This window comes from Anguilla rostrata, chromosome 12 (assembly GCF_018555375.3).
Source record: "Anguilla rostrata isolate EN2019 chromosome 12, ASM1855537v3, whole genome shotgun sequence".
Lineage (NCBI taxonomy): Eukaryota > Metazoa > Chordata > Actinopteri > Anguilliformes > Anguillidae > Anguilla > Anguilla rostrata.
Window position 1 is genome coordinate 13,752,968 of NC_057944.1, and position 22,381 is coordinate 13,775,348.

Genomic DNA, 22,381 nt, shown 5'->3' on the forward strand with positions numbered 1-22,381 from the left:
AAGATGGCACCGGAATCTAGAGCACTGCTATGTGTGTGTGTCACGTGCCCAGGTACTGGAAGTGTGCCTCAGTGAGCTGTTCCTGACCAGACTGGGCACTCCGCCAACTGTGAGGGAGAAGCCCGCAGAGGAGGATGTGGGTGGGGGCGTTTTCAATGACCTTCATTCCCAGCCAGCCATCGACCTTTTGATAAAGCGGATGCAGAGACCAGCCAGCATGCTTCTTTCTGAAGATGTAAGTTGTCTTCTTAAATCCCCCCCAACGTGACTTTCAGGTATTACACCTCCTTCAGTGCGATGACCTAATCTAGACTGATTAGAGGGCCATTTAGGTGCACTACGCCGCATATGCCTGTTTCAACAACAGTGTGCCACTGCCACCTTCGAGCAAAGCTGGGGTGAAGTTGTGTCTTTAGGAGACGGGGGGGTGCTTGTGAAGCGCGCCGGCTGTTTGCGCGCTGGCTCGGCCGCTCTGGCGGTCGTGCCGAGCCTGCGGTATCGCGGTGGCGATGACCGCCAGTGTTTGCGCTCCAGCTGCTGCAGGAGCATCTGGCCAAGTGGAGGGAGGAGTCTGCCTTCCGGCGGGCGGAGAGCCTGATACGGCAACAGAGCTTGGAGGAGAAGGACAGAGGAGGGGGCTGCAGCCCTGCCCAGCCCCAGCGCTCGGTGAGTGCCCCCACCTGGTTGAAAAGAGAACTGCGAACAAGTGTCCCTGTCAAATGCTACATGTAGCATCTCACAGAACATGTTCACAAAGCCTCCGTATACACTGCACACCACGTACAGAAATGTAACATATATTTAAAAATTATTTATTCTGACAGCCATTAGGTACATGTTCATAATTAATGATGACAAGAGACTTTCTCTGAGTGCACTTTTCCATCAGCCACATCGTGAATCAAATTAACTTGACATATTGATTTGGGTGTGTCAGCATACATAATACATACGAAAGCTTTACCATGATGCAGTGTTGCGTTTAGTACATGGTAGATTTGAATGATAAGAAAGACAAAAAGACAGTGAAAAAGCATCATTAAAGTACACATTCATAATTTTCTTATATTATTCGGCACATTTCTGCAAAATAAGAAGAAGAAGAAGAAGAAGAATAAGAAGAAGGCTTTATTTGTCGCATGCTTATACATGTACATACAGTGAAATGCGTCCTCTGCATTTAACCCGTCCTAGTTACTTAGGAGCAGTGGGCAGCCACAGTGCATCGCCCGGGAACCAACTCCAGTTCTGAGGCCAGTACCTCGGTCAAGGGCAAAGCCCGGTTTAATAAGGCTTGCTCTCAAAACAGTCAACACAGTGCAAAATAAAAGAGTACATTTTCACTGTTTTCACATAAATGACAATACCACGTACAGCTTTGCAAAATGTTACAAATAAAAACTCAGCATATAACTTGAACTTCATGGGAATTTGCTATAATGTCATGATGTTAAACATAGCGTGTTCAATCCCCCCCACCCCCCCCCCCCCGGCGCCCCGCCCCCCTTCTTCCAAGAAGGGGGCGAGGTGGGAGCTGGGCGTTGGTCCTTTTCCTTTGTTCGCTGCCCATTTGCTTTTGAGGTCTGCTCATTTTTAAACAATTTTAAAATGCATTTCATACATTTACTGCCATGTACTGCAACTGCAACAAAGCACGTGCGTTAATGAGTTTGCAAGCGTATGATTCCTAGTAAGATTTCACTACCAAAAAGTGGCAATCAAAAAAAGTGAGGCAATACATTTGGACGGATGCGAAAATATTTCAACACTAATTTATTACACAACATGACAGGCGGCGAAGCCGAGTGATATGCAAAGCAAAAGCAGCGCGCGGGTTTTTTAACCATTTTGGACCCAGAGCCCGTTACATCCATCCCACCTTAAAATGTGTACTTTGTTTTTAGAGTAGCCTACATGGGTGCGAGGTTATTTAGTTTTCAAGATGCATATAAAAGTCGTTTTAGAACATTTGAATGGGGGGTGTTACTTTGAGTTAAAAAGGTAGCATGACTTTCTTCCAGCTTCGTCGGTTTAGACCGTTTGCAGTACAATAATAACAATGATAGCAATAATTCCAAGCACAAGTCCAACGATATTCAGAATCTTGGCGGTCCGCGATGCTTCCTGCGCCTTGGCCGTATCTCCAACGCTATTTGCACCGCTCACCTTCAATACACAAAGGTTATAGTCATGACATTAAATAAATAAAGAAATTTTGATATTACATTTTGTTTTTGCAAAAAAAAACAACAACATTTGTTTGCACTTTTCTCGTTTATTTTGTTATTAGTTAATCTAAAACTTACCCTGCTTGAACAAATAATCGCAGCAATTCCGAGGGGAAGGCAACAGCAAAGTGTGTTGAAGATAGACCAGGCCAAATACGTTGGCGCTTGTGAGCCTGCATGAGTCCCGTCCATGGTCCCGGTGCTTAACTTGGCTTCTTGAGTTGAGACGCAGACCCAAAGACTTGTTTCCGCAGCATAGGGTCGCCTGGATTATAAAGACAAGGGTAAAGGGGTGGAGAAAGAGGAGGTACTTCATTATTATTCACACACTTAATAAACATATGCGTATTGTAATAATAATAATAATAATAATAATAATAATAATAATAATAATAATAATAATAAAAGCCGCCGAAGGTAGGCATCGGCTGAAATAATTAAATCGTTTAATATGCTAAATGTGTTTTGCCCATAACATGACAACTGTTATAACTATAAGTAATTTAGTGTTACAATTATCATTCTTCCTCTATCTTCATAGTCTAACATCAATCATATTTTGAAAACGACTTTATTGGGTCAGCTTAATGAAGACGTCCTAGCTGGACTGCTCTGCAGTTTTACGGTTTCTCCGGTGCCTCGTTTGTTTATTTGAGAAGTGTACGTTACACATAAACAGATCGGGTCATAGGCGAACAGTGTAGCCAACTGCTTGTTTTCTTAAGTTTTTCTGAAAAAACACAGGTAACAGCCTACGTATAACGGGCTCCGGGTTTATCTGAGAATTGAATAAACTCTGGGTAATGAGTTTGTTACGAAAGAATATGCCTGCAGTCAATAAGCGTCACCGTGAAATAAACTGTTGAAACATTTTCCTATCTATCGAAGCTTGCCTCTTTATCTTTGATGATGTAGCCTACACGTGGTAGGCAGGCCTACATGGCATTCCGCTGTCAACGCGTTTCTACTGTCGCTGCAGTTGGCTGTGCATTGTTGTGTATGTAGCCTACTATCAACGAAAACTGAACTAAAATTTGGAGAATTTACACGTATGAAAGGTATGCATTCTAATTACTTGAAGCAAAGAAACGAAAATGGTCTTTAGCTGCAATATCAAGGGACTGGCTTTGGATGGAAACATACAGCGCTGCTACTGTAGCCTATTGTCTTGTCTGAAATATATAGGCTACAAATAGCCTACAACGCAGAGGACCGCAAAATAAGTGGGACACCATACCCCAAATCTCATCCCCCTCCCCCTTCTAGAAAGCAGACACTGTGCTTTTTAACGTGCTTGTTGGTCTCCACCATGAGACATGATGTCGCAATATTTTTGAAATTGCCCGATGAAACACGGTGTACAGAGTTTCCTGGCGCTGACAAGGCATTCTAAATAATCCATCATATAATTAACAGAGACTGCAAGGTAACAAACAATAGCAGAGTGCTAAAAAAAATTCGCAAGCTGCGACAAGAAAGCATCACATTGCAGCTGTGTTACAATATTTCACCCTACCCACCGAATTGTCTACCAAGTGGTCAATTACGTAGCCTAATTTACGTAGTTTTTATCGCGTTAAGCGGCACGACCATAAATTCATGCTATTTGCGCCTTTTTGACCACAATGTTTCGTATTGCCTGTTTTTCATCATTAGTTAGTTTAAAAATTTTTTTTCGCTAATTTGCTAAATTGTTTGCTTTTATACGATGTTAAAAATTAACCTTTGGCCAATCATTATCGTTGGAGGGAAACGCATCATCGACTGTGCGATTTTTTGGGTGGGATTATTGGGATGTAAATATGCCATTTACGCCTTGGCGGTGGTATGTTTTTTTTTTTTTTTTTTTTGGCGATGGGATGTAGTGGTGGGCGTGTAACAACGCATTATGTAATAGCACCGCGTTATGTAATAACTCGACAAAACGTAATACATTTTCACTTCATTATGTAATAACACCCGCATTTTGTAATAATCTGCCAAAATGGAGATCTTCATTCATAAAAATCGTTATAACCTTATAACAACAATGTTTATTTTATGCATTCTAGCATGAATCATACTGACTCAAAATTCATTTTAAAGAGATACTATTAGTTCAGTAGATTAGTAGTATCTTTCATTGGTCAAAGCTACATCAAGTGTCACTGTATTCCTTAGTTTAATAGAAACTGTACTTGAGGGTTCATAGAGACATAGAAACTGCACGGCACTGAGTGTTATACTGACACAAACATCTAAATACTGGTACACACAAATGTCAGGAGACACACAAACGTAGATGAACATACACACACTCTCGACACCTGCTTTTTGTTATTATGTGGAGCACTTTTTTTTTTGCTAAATTGGCAGAGAGGACAGCTTATTGTTTAATAAACAATTGAACTGAACATTTTTGCCTGCCTATCTATTTGACTGACAGTTTTCTTGATCACTGAGATAGCAATGACTTGAAATGAAGTTGGTTCAATGTAAAAAAAAAAAAAAAAAAAAAAAAAAAAGCTTTGATGTAGTAAACTACTTTTGCCATGTTGCTGTAGCTTAGCTTGCTACATTTCTCTAGGGGGTAGCTTCAGTGTAGTGAAGCCTCATTTAATAGCTGGTAGTTTAGCTCACTACACTTTCCAAGTAGCTTGCCCAACACTGCTTATTCTCCCTCTTTCAAGTCAATGCAACTTTATTTATAACACGTTTTTCATACACAGTGGCAATTCAAGATGCTTTACAAAGATTAAAAGATTTATAAGAACAATGAATAAATAAATAATGGTGTAGATAAAAACAAGATTTAAAATTAGTTTAACATTTTTTAAAGAACTCGAATAACTCAACTTAACTAAAAGCATCCATGAACAGTGTGGTTTTGAGTCCTGATTCAATATTTTTGAGGATTAGGCTACTTTTAAGATCGACAGGGAGTCTGTTTCAGAGATGCGCAGCAAGTTTAGCCCTGGCACTGGGCACTACTAGCAGCCCACTCCCACTTGACCTGAGAGGCCTGGCAGGAGTGTCCTCCTTAAACATGTCTGTAATGTATTTGGTCCCACTCCATGTATTGATTTATAAACAAGCAGCATTGCCTTATATTCAATTCTGTGGCTGACAGAAAGCCAGTGTAGTGACTTAAGAATCGAGGTGATGTGGCCTGACCTTTTGGTTCCTGTAAGAACTCTAGCAGCTGCATTTTGAATAAGCTGAATCTTTTTGATGGTCTTTTTGGGGAGCCCTGTCAAAACACCATTGCAGTAGTCAACCCTGCTAGAAATAAAAGCGTGAATGAGTTTTTCCTGGTCGGCTTTTGACATGAAGTCCCTGAGTTTGGCTGTATTTGTAAGATACGTGTGATAAAAAGCTGGTCTTGTTACTGCTTTAATGTGGCTATTTAGACTAAGGCAATATGTAATAATTTATTACAAAATGCGAGGAAATTTATTACATATTGCATTCAAGCTGTGTATTACAAAATGCGGCAGATTATTACAAAATGTGTGTGTTATTACATAATGAAGCGAAAATGTATTACATTTTGTCGAGTTATTACATAATACAGTGTTTTTACATAATGAGTTCTTACAGGGCGGATCGATTCTTTTCACAGTATCGGTTTCTTCAAGTTGATACATGTAGATGTATCGAACCTTTCAAACCAAGTTTTGATACTTTTTCTAAAAAAAGGCGTCAGTTCCTCCGTGACACTCCGTTGTAGTACATGCACGTTCAACAACTAGTGGTGCATGCCCCACCAAACTTCTCTTCAATGCATTACCATTCATCATGTATAAGTTTACTTTACAAATAAAGATAAAATATTAATTTTAATACATTGCATCCTACTTGTATGTAGGTAGGCTATGTAAGCTCAATACGATATTACAGAAATGTGACTTGACTACATAAATTTGTTCTTCCTGGGCAAGTAGCAGATGTCCTAGTTCGAGAGAACGGTTCATTCGATCTTGTTCAGTGAGTGCAGGCTACCTGTCTCAAGTCAAGTTCGATTCAACTCGCTCGTTCAGTGATGTCCTATAGTTTGAGAGAGCAGTTCATTCAATCTTGTTCAGTGAGTGCAGGCTGTCTGTCTCAAGTCAAGTTCGATTCAACTCGCTCGTTCAGTGATGTCCTATAGTTTGAGAGAACGGTTCATTCGATCTCGCTCATTCATTGGTTGTTCCACTTGCTATGCTTTGAGTGCTGCACCTACCGTAGCAGGCAGCAGTTTTGAGTGGAAAAATGCAGGGAGAGTCTGATTCATTCATTCTGCACTCGGACGTTTGACAGGCTGACCCGGTACATACTGGACACTAAAAAGAGTCATTCAAAAAGATTAGTTTGTTCATTTTCGCCCATCATTGGTGGTGTGCCCCATACCTATACAACAAAGAGAGTTTCAAACTTTTCAGGGTTCCCTACAGAAATAACCGCAATGACCACAGACTCTCAGCCCTTAAAAATATTAATTTATATACCTTCTGACCCCATTTCAATAGACAGAATTCACAAACAACTTCACACGTCCACACAATAAAGCCCCAAATTTAGGGGATTTTACTTCTTCTTTTCCCTGCCTGATTGCCTATCCCCACAAATAATATGTCTTCCCATTAAACATTTAGGTACATCAACCAATAAAAACATCGGATGCACATGCAGAGTCAAAATTAGCATAATAATTTTGGACTTCTGAAGTAAAAAAGTAACATTGCTGAACTGGCAGTGCATTTTTTGAACAGTTTAATGGCTTTATCTACTCAGATTTAGCATATTTCCTGAATGACCAGTTAAACTGAGCTCTAAACTGATGCCTTTTTTTGTTTTATGTGGAATGCCCATTGTGATTACATTGCAGGCAGAACGTTCAACCTCCTTAAAAGGTATGGATACTGACTTTTTTTGGTTACTATAGTATCACATTTTACTTGCGCTAAGATTTCCCGATAGGGTAAAAAAAAAAATGTTCCGAAGAAAATATGTTCCGAAAAAATATGTTGATACATACTTGTCCTGTTTGCGTGTTGTAAAAACGAAACTGGATGATAAGAAGCTGGAACTAAACCAAATCCAAGTTAACCGGCCAAATCCTAACCATGACAATCACAGATAATAACAAAACTGTTTATAAACTTTCTCTGTCAACCCAAGATTCCCTACTCAAGCTATCTATGTGCTGACATGAAAGGGGCGATCAGCCAATTGCCCGGAAACATACACATGGAAGTGTCACATACACAACATGACCAAGAGTATCTGGTACACACCTTAGTATGTTTTTCATGGTTTGGGCTAGGCCCCTTAGTTCCAGTGTCCGGCTCTGGGGTAGGACTCAAAGGCAGACCCGAAAAATCATGGAAAACCTTGGCAGTTTATTATCAAACAAAGAAGCAACAGAATCAGCAAACAGTCTCGTAAACCACAATCCAAGCTAAGGTCAAAAATCCAAAGACAGTCAAAATTTTCCAGGCCGGCAAACGCACACAACTGGAACAGAAGCAGTAACAGCAAGACAGGCAAGGATTCAAAAAAACGAAGCAACAGTACTCAGAGGAGTCAGGCTAAATGCATAAAAGTAAAAAACCGGGAAGTATCTACTAGGAATAGAAAAAGGCTTGAACGGCACTAAGTCACACAAAGGCATGATCTGGCACAGACTAACAGAGCTAACAGAATATATAGCTAGAGAAAATGAGTAACAGATGAGTTGCAGGTGGGGACGGCGGCAGAGGCTTGATTGAATAATTCGGCTGAGGCAGACAGGCAGGAATGGGGGGCGGAGCGTGGGTGGGAACCAGGAACCTGAAACAAAAGCAAACACCATGTGCGCACACACACACTCATGCATACATACAAAAAACAAAAAAAGGAAAACACAACGGAAACTCAGGCAGACGTCCTGACATCCAGTGCTACAGCATGCAATCACATTCTAGACGATTCTGTGTTTCCCCAAAAGTTTCAGGAAGGCCCTTTCCTGTTTCAGTATGACAATGCCCCCAGGCATACAGTGAGGTCCGTATTGAAATGGTTTTGTCGAGAAACATGTGGAAGGACTTGACTGGCCTGCACAAAGCCCTGACCTCTGTTACGTCTCTCTTAGGGTCTAGGGGTAGGAGGGAGTACGTAACATATATATATATAAATAAAGTGTCCGGGTGAAAAGGTGTTGTGCACGTGAGGTATAAATAATCAGGGCAGACAAAGTTGCAGGTGATTTTAAAGGTGTTATTATTATTATTATAAGTGCAAGTGAGGTGATATTTACATTTGTACAATTACACAAAACAAGACACAACTAGGTCACAAGGCCAAGGGACATGGATGTAGCCAAAGTAATGAAATAAACAAAACCAAACAGCGCTAGAACAAAATATAATCTAACTATCTAAGAAAAATAAGACTATCTAGCTACTCTTACAAACCAAAAATACATAGTTGGCAACCACCCGTTTACTAATGTGTCTATACAAGTTTTCTTCCTGCGTGTGGCACCAATGTACAGAGGCCTCTGTCTTACCTGCCCAGGGCCTTAACCACACACAGACAACCACACATACACAAGCAGGGAAAAACGTTTACGCGCACACTCACAGGTCTCCAATCTCTACAACCACACAGCACAAACGAACAGAGATCACAACAGAGAGACGACGAGCTGCAGGAGCCACGTAGCTTTTATATTCCAGAGGAGGGATGTGATTGGTGGAGGCGGGACCAGGTTAATGATGATTGACAGCGGGGACAGCGAATGGAATGATGAATGGCTCTCCTGCAGTATTACAGAGGGGGAAGAAAGCACACACGACGTGGAACGTAACACGCCCACCAACAAGAACGAACTTATTAGTTAAGTTTGTTCATATGTACATTTGCAGTATATCATTTTCGTTCTAAAAAGGCTACTTTATATACGAGACAATGCGTCTGCCATTACATTGTCGGTACCTTTTTTATGTTTTATGTCCAAGTTGTAGTTTTGAATTATGAGGGACCAGCGCATTAATCGCTGGTTCTGGTTATACATTCTTGACAAGAAAACTAATGGGTTATGGTCCGTATATACCACGACAGGAACAGAGCTGGATCCAACGTATACTTCGAAATGTTGTAACGCCAACAGTAAGGCCAATGCTTCTTTCTCGATGGTGGAGTAATTTAGCTGAGCCTTGGTGAACTTTCTCGAAAAGAAACAGATGGGGTGATCAATTCCATCTGCACTTTCTTGAATTAACACAGCGCCAGCTCCCAAGGCGCTCGCGTCTACCTCCAATTTAAACGGTATCGCGAACTCCGGAGCGGCGAGCACAGGAGCACTGCACAATAAAGCTTTGACGCTTTCAAAGGCATGTTGACAATCGGGGTTCCAGATAAACTGTCGTGTAGAGCTGAGCAAACTAGTCAGGGGAGCTATGACCGAGGAAAAGTTCCTGCAGAAACTACGGTAGTATCCTGCCATTCCAATGAATCTACGCAATTCTCGTTTGGTCGTAGGTGCTGGAAAACCGGTAATGGCCATAATTTTAGCATTTACAGGCCTTACCCTACCCTGGCCAACCTGCTTACCTAAGTAGGTAACTGTGGCTTTCCCAAACTCACATTTGGCAAGGTTGACAGTTAACGAAGCCGATGCCAATCTGTCAAACACCATTCTGAGGATGTGTATATGTTCTGACCAAGTGCTGGTATATACAACGAGGTCATCGAGATATGCGTTGCAGTTCGGAACACCAGATAATACGATATTCACCAATCTTTGAAAGGTGGCCGGAGCATTCCGCATACCAAAAGCTAAGACGTTGTACTGAAGAAAATCGTCAGGGGTGACAAAGGCAGAGATGTCAGAAGCACGGGAGGTTAAAGGAACTTGCCAATAACCTTTCAACAAGTCAAGTTTGCTCACATACCGAGCGGAGCCAATGTTGTCAATGCAGTCCTCCATCCGCGGGAGAGGGTAGGAGTCGGGTACCGTAACTGCATTGACTTTACGAAAATCCGTACAGAACCTGGGACTACCATCTGGCTTGGGCACCAACAAACACGGCGAACTCCAGGGACTTGAACTAGGACTGGCTAACTGGTTGGTTAAAAGATATTGTACCTCTTTTTTCATGGCCGCACGTTTGGCAGCATTGATTCGGTACGGATGCTGTCGGATGGGCGCAGAATTATTCACGTCTATGTCATGCCGTATGACTTGTGTTTGAGTAGGGGTGTCATTAAAGAGCATTGGATATTCTGTTATTAACTGCGTAACATCAGATCGTTGCTCTTCGGGCAAGTGGGCCAGATGAGAAAACAGGTCTGCTAGCACCTCTGAATTCAGTAGTCTAGCGCACTGCTGTGGCGCGTTTCTGAGAAGCAGACCATCCTCATCCCCAGCCGGATCAAAAGAAACCACCGTGGACACGGAACTTATAGCCGAAACTGGCAAAACATTACTCTCCTCCGACTTTGGAGCTCTAGCATGATACAACTTGATCATGTTTACATGACACATACGGGACTGACGTCTGCGGTCAGGAGTACGAATGACGTAGTCAGTGTCACTTAGCTTCTCCTCCACAGTGTAAGGACCTGAGAAGCGAGCAGACAGCGCAGAACCTTGAACGGGCATTAAGACCAGCACCTGATCTCCGACACCAAATGAGCGCGCAACAGCCTTCCGGTCATAACGCTTTTTCATAGCGCTTTGAGAGGTGGCAAGCGCTTCTTTGGCAAGAGAGCAAGCCCGATGTAAGCGCTCTCGAAATTGACAAACATAGTCCAACACATTGGTGGACTTAGCAGAGCAGTCGTCAGACAGTATTTGTTCTTTAAGAACTTGAAGGGGACCTCGCACTGTGTGCCCAAAAACCAGTTCAGCTGGGCTAAAACCAAGTGACTCCTGCACAGTTTCTCGTAGTGCAAACAATGCAAAAGGTACTCCCTCATCCCAGCTGTTTCCTGTCTCCAGACAGTATTTGCGTAGCACCGATTTAAAAGTCTGATGCCAGCGTTCTAGCGCACCTTGCGATTCGGGATGATATGCGGAAGAGACCTTGTGCTTAATTGCCAGGGAACCTAAAACCTGTTTAAAAATCTTTGAAAGAAAATTAGATCCCTGATCGGTTTGGAGAGTCTTCGGGAAACCAAAGGTAGAGAAGAACTTAGTTAAAGCCCTCACAACTGCTTTTGCAGTAATTGCACGGAGAGGAATAGCCTCCGGAAATCGTGTAGCTGCACACATGATGGTAAGCAGAAATTTGTTTCCGGTTCTGCTTCGCGGTAACGGGCCCACACAATCGGCTATCACATGAGTGAAAGGTTCGCCCATAACAGGAATAGGACAAAGGGGAGCGGGAGGAATTACTTGATTTGGCTTGCCTGTAACCTGACAACTATGGCAGGTTCGACAGTACAGAGTAACGGTGGTTTTTAACTTGGGCCAAAAAAAATGTTGCAACACCCTGTTATACGTTTTGGTTACACCCAGGTGACCAGACCAAGGGCTCTCGTGTGCCAACGATAACACCTGCTGGCGATAAGGTATGGGTACAACTACTTGGGTCACCACACCCCAATCCATGCCAGCTGCAACGGGTAACGCCCATTTCCTCATCAACAGGCCCTTTTCCATGAAATACGCTACCGGCTTGTCTTTCGCAGCTTCAGTAGTGATAGCTGATTTAAAACAATGGGTAAGAGATGGATCCGATTTCTGAGCGATAATAAGCTGTTCGCGTGTGACTGGCAGCTTAATCGAAGGCATGTCCACGGACACTGCTTTCTCCTTCACCTTTTTAGTCTGGCACTCAGGGACTGGAACATCGCTAGCGAATGAAGTGGCAAGGAGGGAGTCCGACAAATTCACCTGCTCGCCCCATTTTCGTGCTTGTGCTCGGGTAAGCACACAGGCAGGGAAAATATCAGGGGGAGATTTCGAGATCTCTGGCGCAGCGTGCGTCTCGGGGTATTTCAAAATCTCCAGTACAGGGTGCACTTTACCACCCGCGATATCGTTCCCCATAATGAGGTCTATCCCTAGAACTGGTAGAGCAGAACGCACGGCTACGTTAAAACAGCCAGAAATTAAATCAGAATGAATTTGTACTTGATGCAACGGAACACTAATAAAGCCCATCTCGATTCCCTGAACTATAATGTCCGCATCGCAAGAGGACGCATCTGATAAAGGCAAGATCTCCGCCAACAAGAAGGACTGGGATGCCCCAGTGTCTCTTAAAACTCGAACTGCCTTTTGGACATTCGGTTCCCCAACCAAAGACACAAAGCCCTCAAATATGAATGGCCCGTAGCCAACGTTACCTTTTTCATGGGTACTGGGGGACTGTTTGGATACGGTTCTAACAAAACCGGTAGGTTTTGGGATGTCGGAAGTTTTCTTTTTAGCTAGAAAACAGTCCGCTATAACATGGCCCCTTTTGTGGCAGTAGAAACACTCCCGCTGTTCCTTAAAGCGTGAAGGGGGAGATCTAGGGGGTTTAACTAATGACGCAACAGGTAGAGCAGCATCAGCAGTTTTCCCACGGGACGTCACAAACACACTTTTGTGTGTGAGGGTAAACTCATCGGCAAAGATTGCCGCCTCGTTTAAGGAAGCAACTTTTTGCTCATTCAAGTAAACTACACAACGCTCTGGCGTGCACTTTTTGAACTCCTCCAATAAAATTAACTCCCGGAGCGAACTATACTCTGTTGCTTTGCTAGCAACACACCACTTATCGAAAAGGGTTCCCTTCTCCCTAGCGAACTCAACAAAGGACTGGGACGGGGCTTTCTGGTAGTTTCTAAATTGTTGTCTGTAAGCCTCCGGCACCAACTCATACGCACGGAGCACCGCAGCCTTCACCACCTCATAATTTAAACTGTCGGCAAGCGATAAGGTAGCCACTGCATCCTGCGCTTTACCGGTTAATTTGCACTGCAGCAAGGTGGTCCAAATATCTTTTGGCCAGTTAAGCACAGTGGCAAGGCGCTCAAAAGTACTAAAATAAGCGTCCACCTCGGTCTCTCGAAATGGGGGAATTGCTACGTGTCTCCGCACATCATAGTGGTCAGCAAATGGTGCGGGCATACCCGAGGCGGGGGCTGTAACAGATTGCGTAGCGGCGTTCTCCAACTCCAACTTACGCAGATTTAGTTTAGTCTCCGCCTCAATTTCTAGCGTACGTATGGCTAGCCTATGCTCAAACTCAAGTTTCTGAGCCCTTTCCTGGGACTCTCGAGCCCTCTCCTGGGCCTCCAGTTGAAGACGGGCCAAACGGACCTTCAGCCGTGCATCAACCCTCGACCCAGAGGAGCTCGGCGAGAAAGCCTCGAACCTTGGCAAGGTAGCCGGAGGATTCTCCGCCTTCACCTCCGTTCCGGCGGAACCACCAGCACTCAGCGGTGGATCGGGATCTTTCCCAGACTCCACGGACGACACGTCAAGCTGGCTGGGAGGTAACAGGACAGGCAAGGTAAAGACTCCCAACTCCACCAGCTTGTCCCATACCACGGACTTAATCTCCCTTTTAAGAAGATTTCTCGAAACCAAAACACCAAAGTGATTCGCAATTGCTAACAAGTCTGCTTTACGACAGTGGTCGAAAACAATAACCGAAGGTTCTGCAATAAACTCACCTAAATCAAACGATGCCATTTTTATTTCCTTCACTATGCACAGCAGCAAATACACACACAATACACCAACAATACACCACCGTAGAGCTACACAACCCACCGATGCAACAAAGTACACTGCAAACACACGATTATTTACACGGAATACGCGCGATCCCGGACGAGCCCCCAATTTGTTACGTCTCTCTTAGGGTCTAGGGGTAGGAGGGAGTACGTAACATATATATATATAAATAAAGTGTCCGGGTGAAAAGGTGTTGTGCACGTGAGGTATAAATAATCAGGGCAGACAAAGTTGCAGGTGATTTTAAAGGTGTTATTATTATTATTATAAGTGCAAGTGAGGTGATATTTACATTTGTACAATTACACAAAACAAGACACAACTAGGTCACAAGGCCAAGGGACATGGATGTAGCCAAAGTAATGAAATAAACAAAACCAAACAGCGCTAGAACAAAATATAATCTAACTATCTAAGAAAAATAAGACTATCTAGCTACTCTTACAAACCAAAAATACATAGTTGGCAACCACCCGTTTACTAATGTGTCTATACAAGTTTTCTTCCTGCGTGTGGCACCAATGTACAGAGGCCTCTGTCTTACCTGCCCAGGGCCTTAACCACACACAGACAACCACACATACACAAGCAGGGAAAAACGTTTACGCGCACACTCACAGGTCTCCAATCTCTACAACCACACAGCACAAACGAACAGAGATCACAACAACAGAGAGACGACGAGCTGCAGGAGCCACGTAGCTTTTATATTCCAGAGGAGGGATGTGATTGGTGGAGGCGGGACCAGGTTAATGATGATTGACAGCGGGGACAGCGAATGGAATGATGAATGGCTCTCCTGCAGTATTACAGAGGGGGAAGAAAGCACACACGACGTGGAACGTAACAACCTCAACCCCATTCAACACCTTTGGGATCAACCGGAAAGCCAACTGCGAGCCAGGCCAATCAGTGCCCGACCTCACTAATGCTCTTCTGGCTGAATGGAAAATCCTCCAACATCGAATATACAGCCCTCTCAGAAGAGTAGAGGTTGTTATAGCAGCAAAAGGTGGACCAACTCCATATTAATGCCCATAATTTTGGATGAAATTTTGGATTGTAGGCATCCACATACTTTTGGCCATGTAGTATATTTAGCTACCAAGAAACAAGTCATTCCCATCTCAAAATATTAAGAATTTCATGAATTCATGTCATGAATTGAAAATGCAATAAATTTGCTGTTGCCAAGGCCCAAGATGACAGCTGGAGGAGAACTACAATGGGGTTAACTTCAATGGGGTTAATCACCCCATCCCTCCACATTGATGGTAAAGAACAGCATTTTGTCTTTCGTTGTATTAATGGAGATCGCAATATATCCATGAGATATGATTGATGGGTTTAGCAATAATATTGTCCACCCTTCCAGCTGCTACCAGGAGTGACAATAGGTCTCAACAGCGGGTTAGGACTTAATACAAGAACGTAAATCCAGATGGTAAATGGCGTCATTGTCCACTTCACAATAAAAAGTGAAACTCTGCCATGGGTTCATGACAAACGCAACCAACCTTGATAGAATAAAGTAGTCAAAATCACTTCAAAAAAGCACTTTTGTGCATTATTCCCACATTTTTGGTTTCAGTAGATGCACTGAAGGCAGCTCTAGTGATACAGCAATGAAGGATCATTTATAACAGGCTGTGGTGTAAGGCAGCCAGTTCAAAATGCTGTACAGAGGACCAGTCTTTTAATGTATGATCCAGTGACAATGTTTAAGGTAACAACTGTGGTCCTACACAAATTACGTTTTCTATTATTATATTCTACATGTTTCAATGCTATGCACAATCTGAATTTTAGAGTAGGTAGTAGGTACTGCTTTGAGCCAAAAGGAAAACAGTGAAGGGGTGGGGCTCCGCCTTCCTCAGACCGCTCCCCTACAGAGCAGCTTATCCTCCCCAACAAAAAGGGGAGGGGGGGGGGGGGGAGTGTTCTCCATAGCTCTCCAAGCAGGGGCATTTCTCACATTCTTACTGGGTATGTGCGAGGCAACTGGGATACCGGTACATATTAAAGTTATTCCTGCCTCATTTACAGTACAAGCGAATACTGTGGTCCTTTTGGAGCCACCAGCACAAATGCCATCAAATCTACAGACGGAGGTAGCTGTTAAGATGCTAATGCACTCTGGAATCACCAGCGTTTTTATGGCCATATAATGAATTTGCTTTATGCAGTACACTCAGATCTGTTCTGTGGTGGAGGCTAATGCTGACTGCCGCTGTGTGCCAGGGAACAGCACAAACATAAAGTAGTCCTCTAAGACCAAGAGGGACGTGGAGAATGGCGTGGCAGGGCAGACTGTATATTTGTTTGTATGTATGTTTTCTGCATCACCAACAGCATATATGTGAGCCAGTGGCTAATTAGCAAGACATACAGTGTGTGACACTGTCAGGGCACAACTTTGTCTTGTGCCATTGGCCACACATGGGTCAAAAAGGCTGAAAAAATAAGCAGTTCCCTTGGCAGAGAATTTGTCGTTTAATTAAAGCTGGGCACACATTACCAGATTTTTCCAGTCGTAAGCAACAATGAAAAGACTGAGCAGCATACATTTAACAACTGACATTTGCAGATATTTTGTCTCTTCTGTTGCACAAACATTACAATGACTGTCTTTGAGGAGCACTGATCTAAAGATGGTGAATAGACGGATGCAGTTATCTCTCGAAAATTTGATTTTTTTCTGCAGTATTTTGAAGCCAAAACAAGCATATAGTTTGCAACTTCGTCAATTTTGTTGGGGTAACTTGCAGAGTTGGCATTGTACAGACACTCAGCCATCTCACATGTTGGATCTTGTGTTTGGTTCTGTATTTCTCCCCCTGTTCATTCCTGTCGCAAGCTGAATTTTCATTGGCTATTGAAAATTCCCATCACTATTTGCGTCAGTGACAAGCTCAAACCACAGAATACGCAAAGACTTGCCCTGATGAAATCGAACATGTTTTATTTAATTACGCCATCGCTGACTGGGACCAAATGAGAGATTAGCGTTGTTCCCTTCCACACGCATAGCAATTAGGCTACAGCTGCGACTATACATCACAACTACCCTGGGCTACCGCAAAATCTGCCCTATCTCAAATTGTTGCCAAGTCAAGCTAGAGAACTGTGTAATGTGTCCACTGTTTAAGAAATCATACTAGCAGATTCTGGTGGTCCCTAAAGCCTTTTGCCCGTAAAGCCAGTTTTATGATCTTTGCACTAACATCAACAGGATCCTCCAGGAATGCGGATGCCATTGCTCCAGTGAGCCAATTATTCAGGGGGTGGTGTCTTTACAGTACCTCTCTGACTCAGTGACTCTACCATTGGGCAAAACTGATCAAGTGACTATTATAGGCGGATAACTTAAAAATGATACGACTGATTTTGAGGTTTTTGGAATATATCATATTCTCCTTGCTAATCTGGAGCTTGCCTGATCAAGCCTGTATCTTTTATCTCTTAATCACCCTGACCAAAAAAAGAGGAAGGAGGAGGATGCCAAAATGGAACAACACTGAGACGCTGGCATGATTGATGGCGGTGTTCGGAAGAGGCCGGAAATATTCAGGTATACCACTTTATACATTGCTGTGTTTCATGCAGCAAGACATGATCATACTTGTCAAACCAGCTAATCGAGATATATTTGAACCGAACATAATTGCCGTAGCAGTAGGCTGCTACACCTGATAAGCCACAGGAGCTACACCTGAGCTATACCTAAATGTGTAAGATGACAATATTTTTTATTTTATTTTCAATATAATTTATCAAATCTGTTTACTGTATAGCCTACATTTACAGTTACAAACATGGAAAATTCACAATGTGAATTGTATATTACAGTATATTCCTGATAACCCTATGGTGAATTGTGAAAAAACTGTTGAAAGTGACTAAAAGTATAATAAATTCAGGATTTTACAGTAATATATTTAGAAATACTGAGCACTATTTACTTCATAAGTCATGAACATTGTCCTCCCCTGTTAAAGCGCAGTAGCCACCTGCAGAGGGCTGGTGTGGTTAAGGTGGCTGACCACCTTTATCTGTCCTGCCTGCAGTGACATTGGGGAGCTGGGATGAGAGATACACACGGCAGCTGAGAGTGGGAGATTACAGGGTCATGGCTTCAAACAGCTTTGGTGTGTGTGAACTTTAAAATACAACGTGCGCATTTCTACTCTCTGAGCATTTTGTGTACACTGCAAGAACTTGTGACATTATCTTTATTACTGAGAGGGATTGCTATTCGTCCATCCATCCATTGTCTAACCCGCTTATTCCTGGCCAGGGTTATGGGGGGTGCTGGAGCCTCTCTCAGCATGAATTAGTCGAGAGGTAGAAATGCACCCTGGACAGTCACAGGGCACACACACCACTCACTCACACATTCATACCATGGGGCAATTTAGACTCAAAAGGGATCATTCTTGATACTCATACACTATGTGACTCAAAGGTATCTGGACACTCCTCGGTTTGGGGTTGTTTTTCATGGTTTATGCTCAGCCCCTTAGTTCCAGTGAAGACAAATCGTCTTCACATACGATTACATTCTAGACCATTCTGTGCTTCCCCGACAGTTTGGGGAAACTCCGTTGCTGTTTCAGCATGACAATGCCCCCCATGCATACAGCGAGGTTCATAGAGAGAAGGGTGTGGAAAAACTTGACTGGCCTGCACAGAGCCCTGAATTCACTTGCAGAACTTCACATCTTGGCTGAGGGAGGCTTTCCCAGCCTTGTTATGTGTACATGTCTGCTGAAAAGCTACAGAAGATAGTTTTCACTCAATCCTTGCTAATGCAACAGTGCATCAGTGAGGCACTGGCTGAAGCTTCGGGACTTGGTGTTAAACACAGCAATAATGGCGGGAGGGTCTGCTCTGATGCACGGTGGCCATTGTCTGGAAATTTGATCTGACAGCTGAAAACAAATTTGAAAACAAACAGAACCCCCTGCTGTAAATGGTTTAAATTGTTTCAGACTTGAACGGCTCTTTCGTCTTTGTAATCTTTGAAGGAGGTTTTCTGTAGTAGTTCTGCTATGTATGTGAAACTTTTTTTATATGCTGTCCGTGCCCTGTTATTGGCTCGGTCTCTCTTGTAAAAGGTATCTATTTAGCTTATTTCTCACTTCCTAGTAAAATATAATAAGATTATCATGAGTTCCTAATGAAAAAAGAATCTTTCACTGAACATACATCTATTGATTGAGACTGAAATTCAAATCAAAAAAGTAAAAAGTGCTAGTTCAAATGATTGTACTCCACAAATGACTCTGTGTTTGTTTAAATGAAAAAAAAGTCACTCAGCAAAACTATTTCATCTGTTGCACCAATAACACCAGGACTAGATAAGAAGTTATGCATTTTGATCAATTTAACACTCAGTCAGAGAAATTATATATTCTGTTTGAAATGTTTTGCTGAAAATTTTACAACCTAAAAATGCAAGTTGCTGTATGCAACATTGTTGGAGCTGCAGATAAAACAACGGATGACCGATGTCACGTTGAAACAACTGGGGCAATCATAACCTTTGCAGGAAAAGGTTTGTAGCCACAGTTGTGGGGTTTTGATCCTTTGGCTGTTTTGTACGGTTGTCGCCCCCCACTAGTACTCCTTGACCTGATTAATTAACCACATTTGATAGAGTTGCTTCAGTGGAAACTTTCATAGCTTCACAGCAACAGTTTCCCCTCTGACTGGAAACGCTGCTCAAATTTGGTGATAGTTTGTAAAGACAGATTGTATAGATATGCCTTACCTTGGTTAATTAATTGTTGTTGTAGTCTGTATTTCCCGGTCACTTGTCTTCCCAGTACTGTCTGTGTCTGTGTTCCCTGAGCTGCTTCACTCCCCTGTACTTGTGTGATTTCACTATTCGGGTGGTTCTGGGTTTTCGTGGTTTCCCCCCTTCTTTCCAGTCTCGCTTTACTTACTTCCTGCCTATTTCTAGTTTTACTAATTTCTACTAATCCCTACTAACTTATAGATTGTAAAGTACTAACCTCGCTAATATACTAACATGTGAATATTACTAATAGACTAACACACACTAGTTTTGGGTTTTTGATAGTTTAGATCACTATACTAATACATTAACCAGTCTCCCCTTTTCCATGCTGTGCTGTAGCTCCGCCCCTTTTCTTTCTAGCCTGCTCTAACGCTGAGTTCTGCAATTGCCTGCACCTGTCTCTTGCTCTGACTGCACCTCTCTCTCTCTGCACGTGTTTTACCTGCTTCACCCAGGCCGTCTATTATCATTGTTGTCTATGTGATTCCAGTCCGCGTTTTGTCAGTCCCCTGTCATTGAATTAGTTTTCCTAATGTTCTTCACCTGGATGTTGTTTGTTACTCCTCCCTCACTCACTTAACCCCTCCTTGATTGTTACCTTCCCCAGTGTATAAATGTCAGTCTTTTCCACCAGCTCAGAGTCAGAACGTTGATCATATTCATTGTGCCGATTATTTGTAAGCCTTTGTTTATTGAGATTCCTGCGACACCCCTTTGCCCGACTTCGAGTTTGCCTGCCCCTTTTGGTTTTGTTTGCTTCTGGTTTGACCTTCGCTTTGCCTTGACTTCTCTTTTGCCTGTCCCTTTGTACCTTCGCCATTCTGATCTCCTGGTTTTTTATTTTTTGCCTGTCTTTTCACTATTCTTTTGGAAACTCGATTCGGCACCGTCCTCTCTCTGACTACCTGGCTTCGAACCTCGGACTGATTAAAGACAACGTTTTTTTTGGATTTCCCTGGTCTGCGTGTGGGTCCTTACACAGAACATCACAATTGTATTTTAAAATTTAAAATCATGCATAGTAAGCCTTAAAAGTGTTCAAATTTCAGTGACTTAAGTGTATTTTTATACATTTTGGTTTCACCATGTAGAAAGTACAGTAGCCCACTTTTTATATATAGCCCCCCATTTCAGGGCACCACTATGTTTGGGACATATTAATGTTATGTAAATGAATGTAGTCATGTTCAGTACATTGTTGCACATCCTTTGCATACAATAAATACTTGGACAATACTTGACCCATGGACAGGTGCTGAGTATCCTCTCCGGTGAGGCTCTGCCAGGCCTGTACTGCAGCCATCTTCATTTCCTGCTTGTTTCGAGGGCTAGTTAAGTTTTCTCTTCAGCAACTTAAAAATACAACGTGCGCATTTCTACTCTCTGAGAATTTTGTGTACACTGCAAGAACTTGTGACATTATCTTTATTACTGAGAGGGATTGCTATCCGTCCATCCATCCATTGTCTAACCCGCTTATTCCTGGCCAGGGTTATGGGGGTGCTGGAGCCTCTCTCAGCACGAATTAGTCGAGAGGCAGAAATGCACCCTTGACAGGTCGCCAGTCCGTCGCAGTGCACACACACCACTCACTCACACATTCATACCATGGGGCAATTTAGACTCAAAAGGGATCATTCTTGATACTCACACACTATCTGACTCAAAGGTATCTGGACACTCCTCGGTTTGGGGTTGTTTTTCATGGTTTATGCTCGGCCCCTTAGTTCCAGTGAAGACAAATCGTCTTCACATACGATTACATTCTAGACCATTCTGTGCTTCCCCGACAGTTTGGGGAAACTCCGTTGCTGTTTCAGCATGACAATGCCCCCCATGCATACAGCGAGGTTCATAGAGAGAAGGGTGTGGAAAAACTTGACTGGCCTGCACAGAGCCCTGAATTCACTTGCAGAACTTCACATCTTGGCTGAGGGAGGCTTTCCCAGCCTTGTTATGTGTACATGTCTGCTGAAAAGCTACAGAAGATAGTTTCACTCAATCCTTGCTAATGCAACAGTGCATCAGCGAGGCACTGGCTGAAGCTTCGGGACTTGGTGTTAAACACAGCAATAATGGCGGGAGGGTCTGCTCTGATGCACGGTGGCCATTGTCTGGAAAAAAAGTCACTCAGCAAAACTATTTCATCTATTGCACCAATAACACCGGGACTAGATAAGAAGTTATGCATTTTGATCAATTTAACACTCAGTCAGTGAAATTATATATTCTGTTTGAAATGTTTTGCTGAACATTTTACAACCTAAAAATGCAAGTTGCTGTATGCAACATTGTTGGATCTGCAGATAAAACAACGGATGACCTGATTAATTAACCACATTTGATAGAGTTGCTTCAGTGGAAACTTTCATAGCTTCACAGCAACAGTTTCCCCTCTGACTGGAAACGTTGGTTTGAGATGGTTTGTGATAATTTTACCCAAGCTAATCCAAATGTGAAGGTTTTAGTATGCCTGTAGAATGACCGTGTTGCCTCCGTGGTAGCATAGCAGATTCACATAATTGTTCTATCCATGGACATGAAAAACAAACCATTGTTAAACAAAGTCTTTTTTTGTATTTGGTGAGGACTGGTTCTTCTTTCACAGGTCCCCGGGGGTTGGGGGGCTGGGTATGAGGAGGCGGGATGGGCTGAGCCAGGGAGGGTGGG

At 43.0% G+C, this 22,381-nt stretch overlaps 1 protein-coding gene and 1 long non-coding RNA gene across 3 annotated transcripts in view; one reads left to right on the forward strand and one right to left on the reverse strand.

Annotated features, from left to right (window-relative positions):
- The window catches only part of LOC135236073 (uncharacterized), a 32,020-nt gene that overhangs the window by 1,709 nt on the left and 7,930 nt on the right, over positions 1–22,381 (forward strand). The window contains exons 5-8 of one of the 2 annotated variants that reach the window (XM_064302245.1): positions 53–235; positions 535–666; positions 17,394–17,479; positions 17,976–20,642. In XM_064302245.1, coding sequence (XP_064158315.1) covers positions 53–235; positions 535–666; positions 17,394–17,429 — 351 coding nt within the window. In that variant the 3' untranslated portion in view covers positions 17,430–17,479; positions 17,976–20,642. Of the gene's footprint in view, positions 1–52; positions 236–534; positions 667–17,393; positions 17,480–17,975; positions 20,643–22,381 lie in introns of those variants that run through there. The other variant, XM_064302244.1, reaches the window with a different exon arrangement.
- LOC135236074 (uncharacterized) lies at positions 1,111–2,526 on the reverse strand. Its single transcript, XR_010324508.1, has 2 exons — positions 2,307–2,526; positions 1,111–2,166 (listed from the first exon to the last, which is right to left on the reverse strand). It is a non-coding gene; the product is annotated as an uncharacterized LOC135236074 (long non-coding RNA).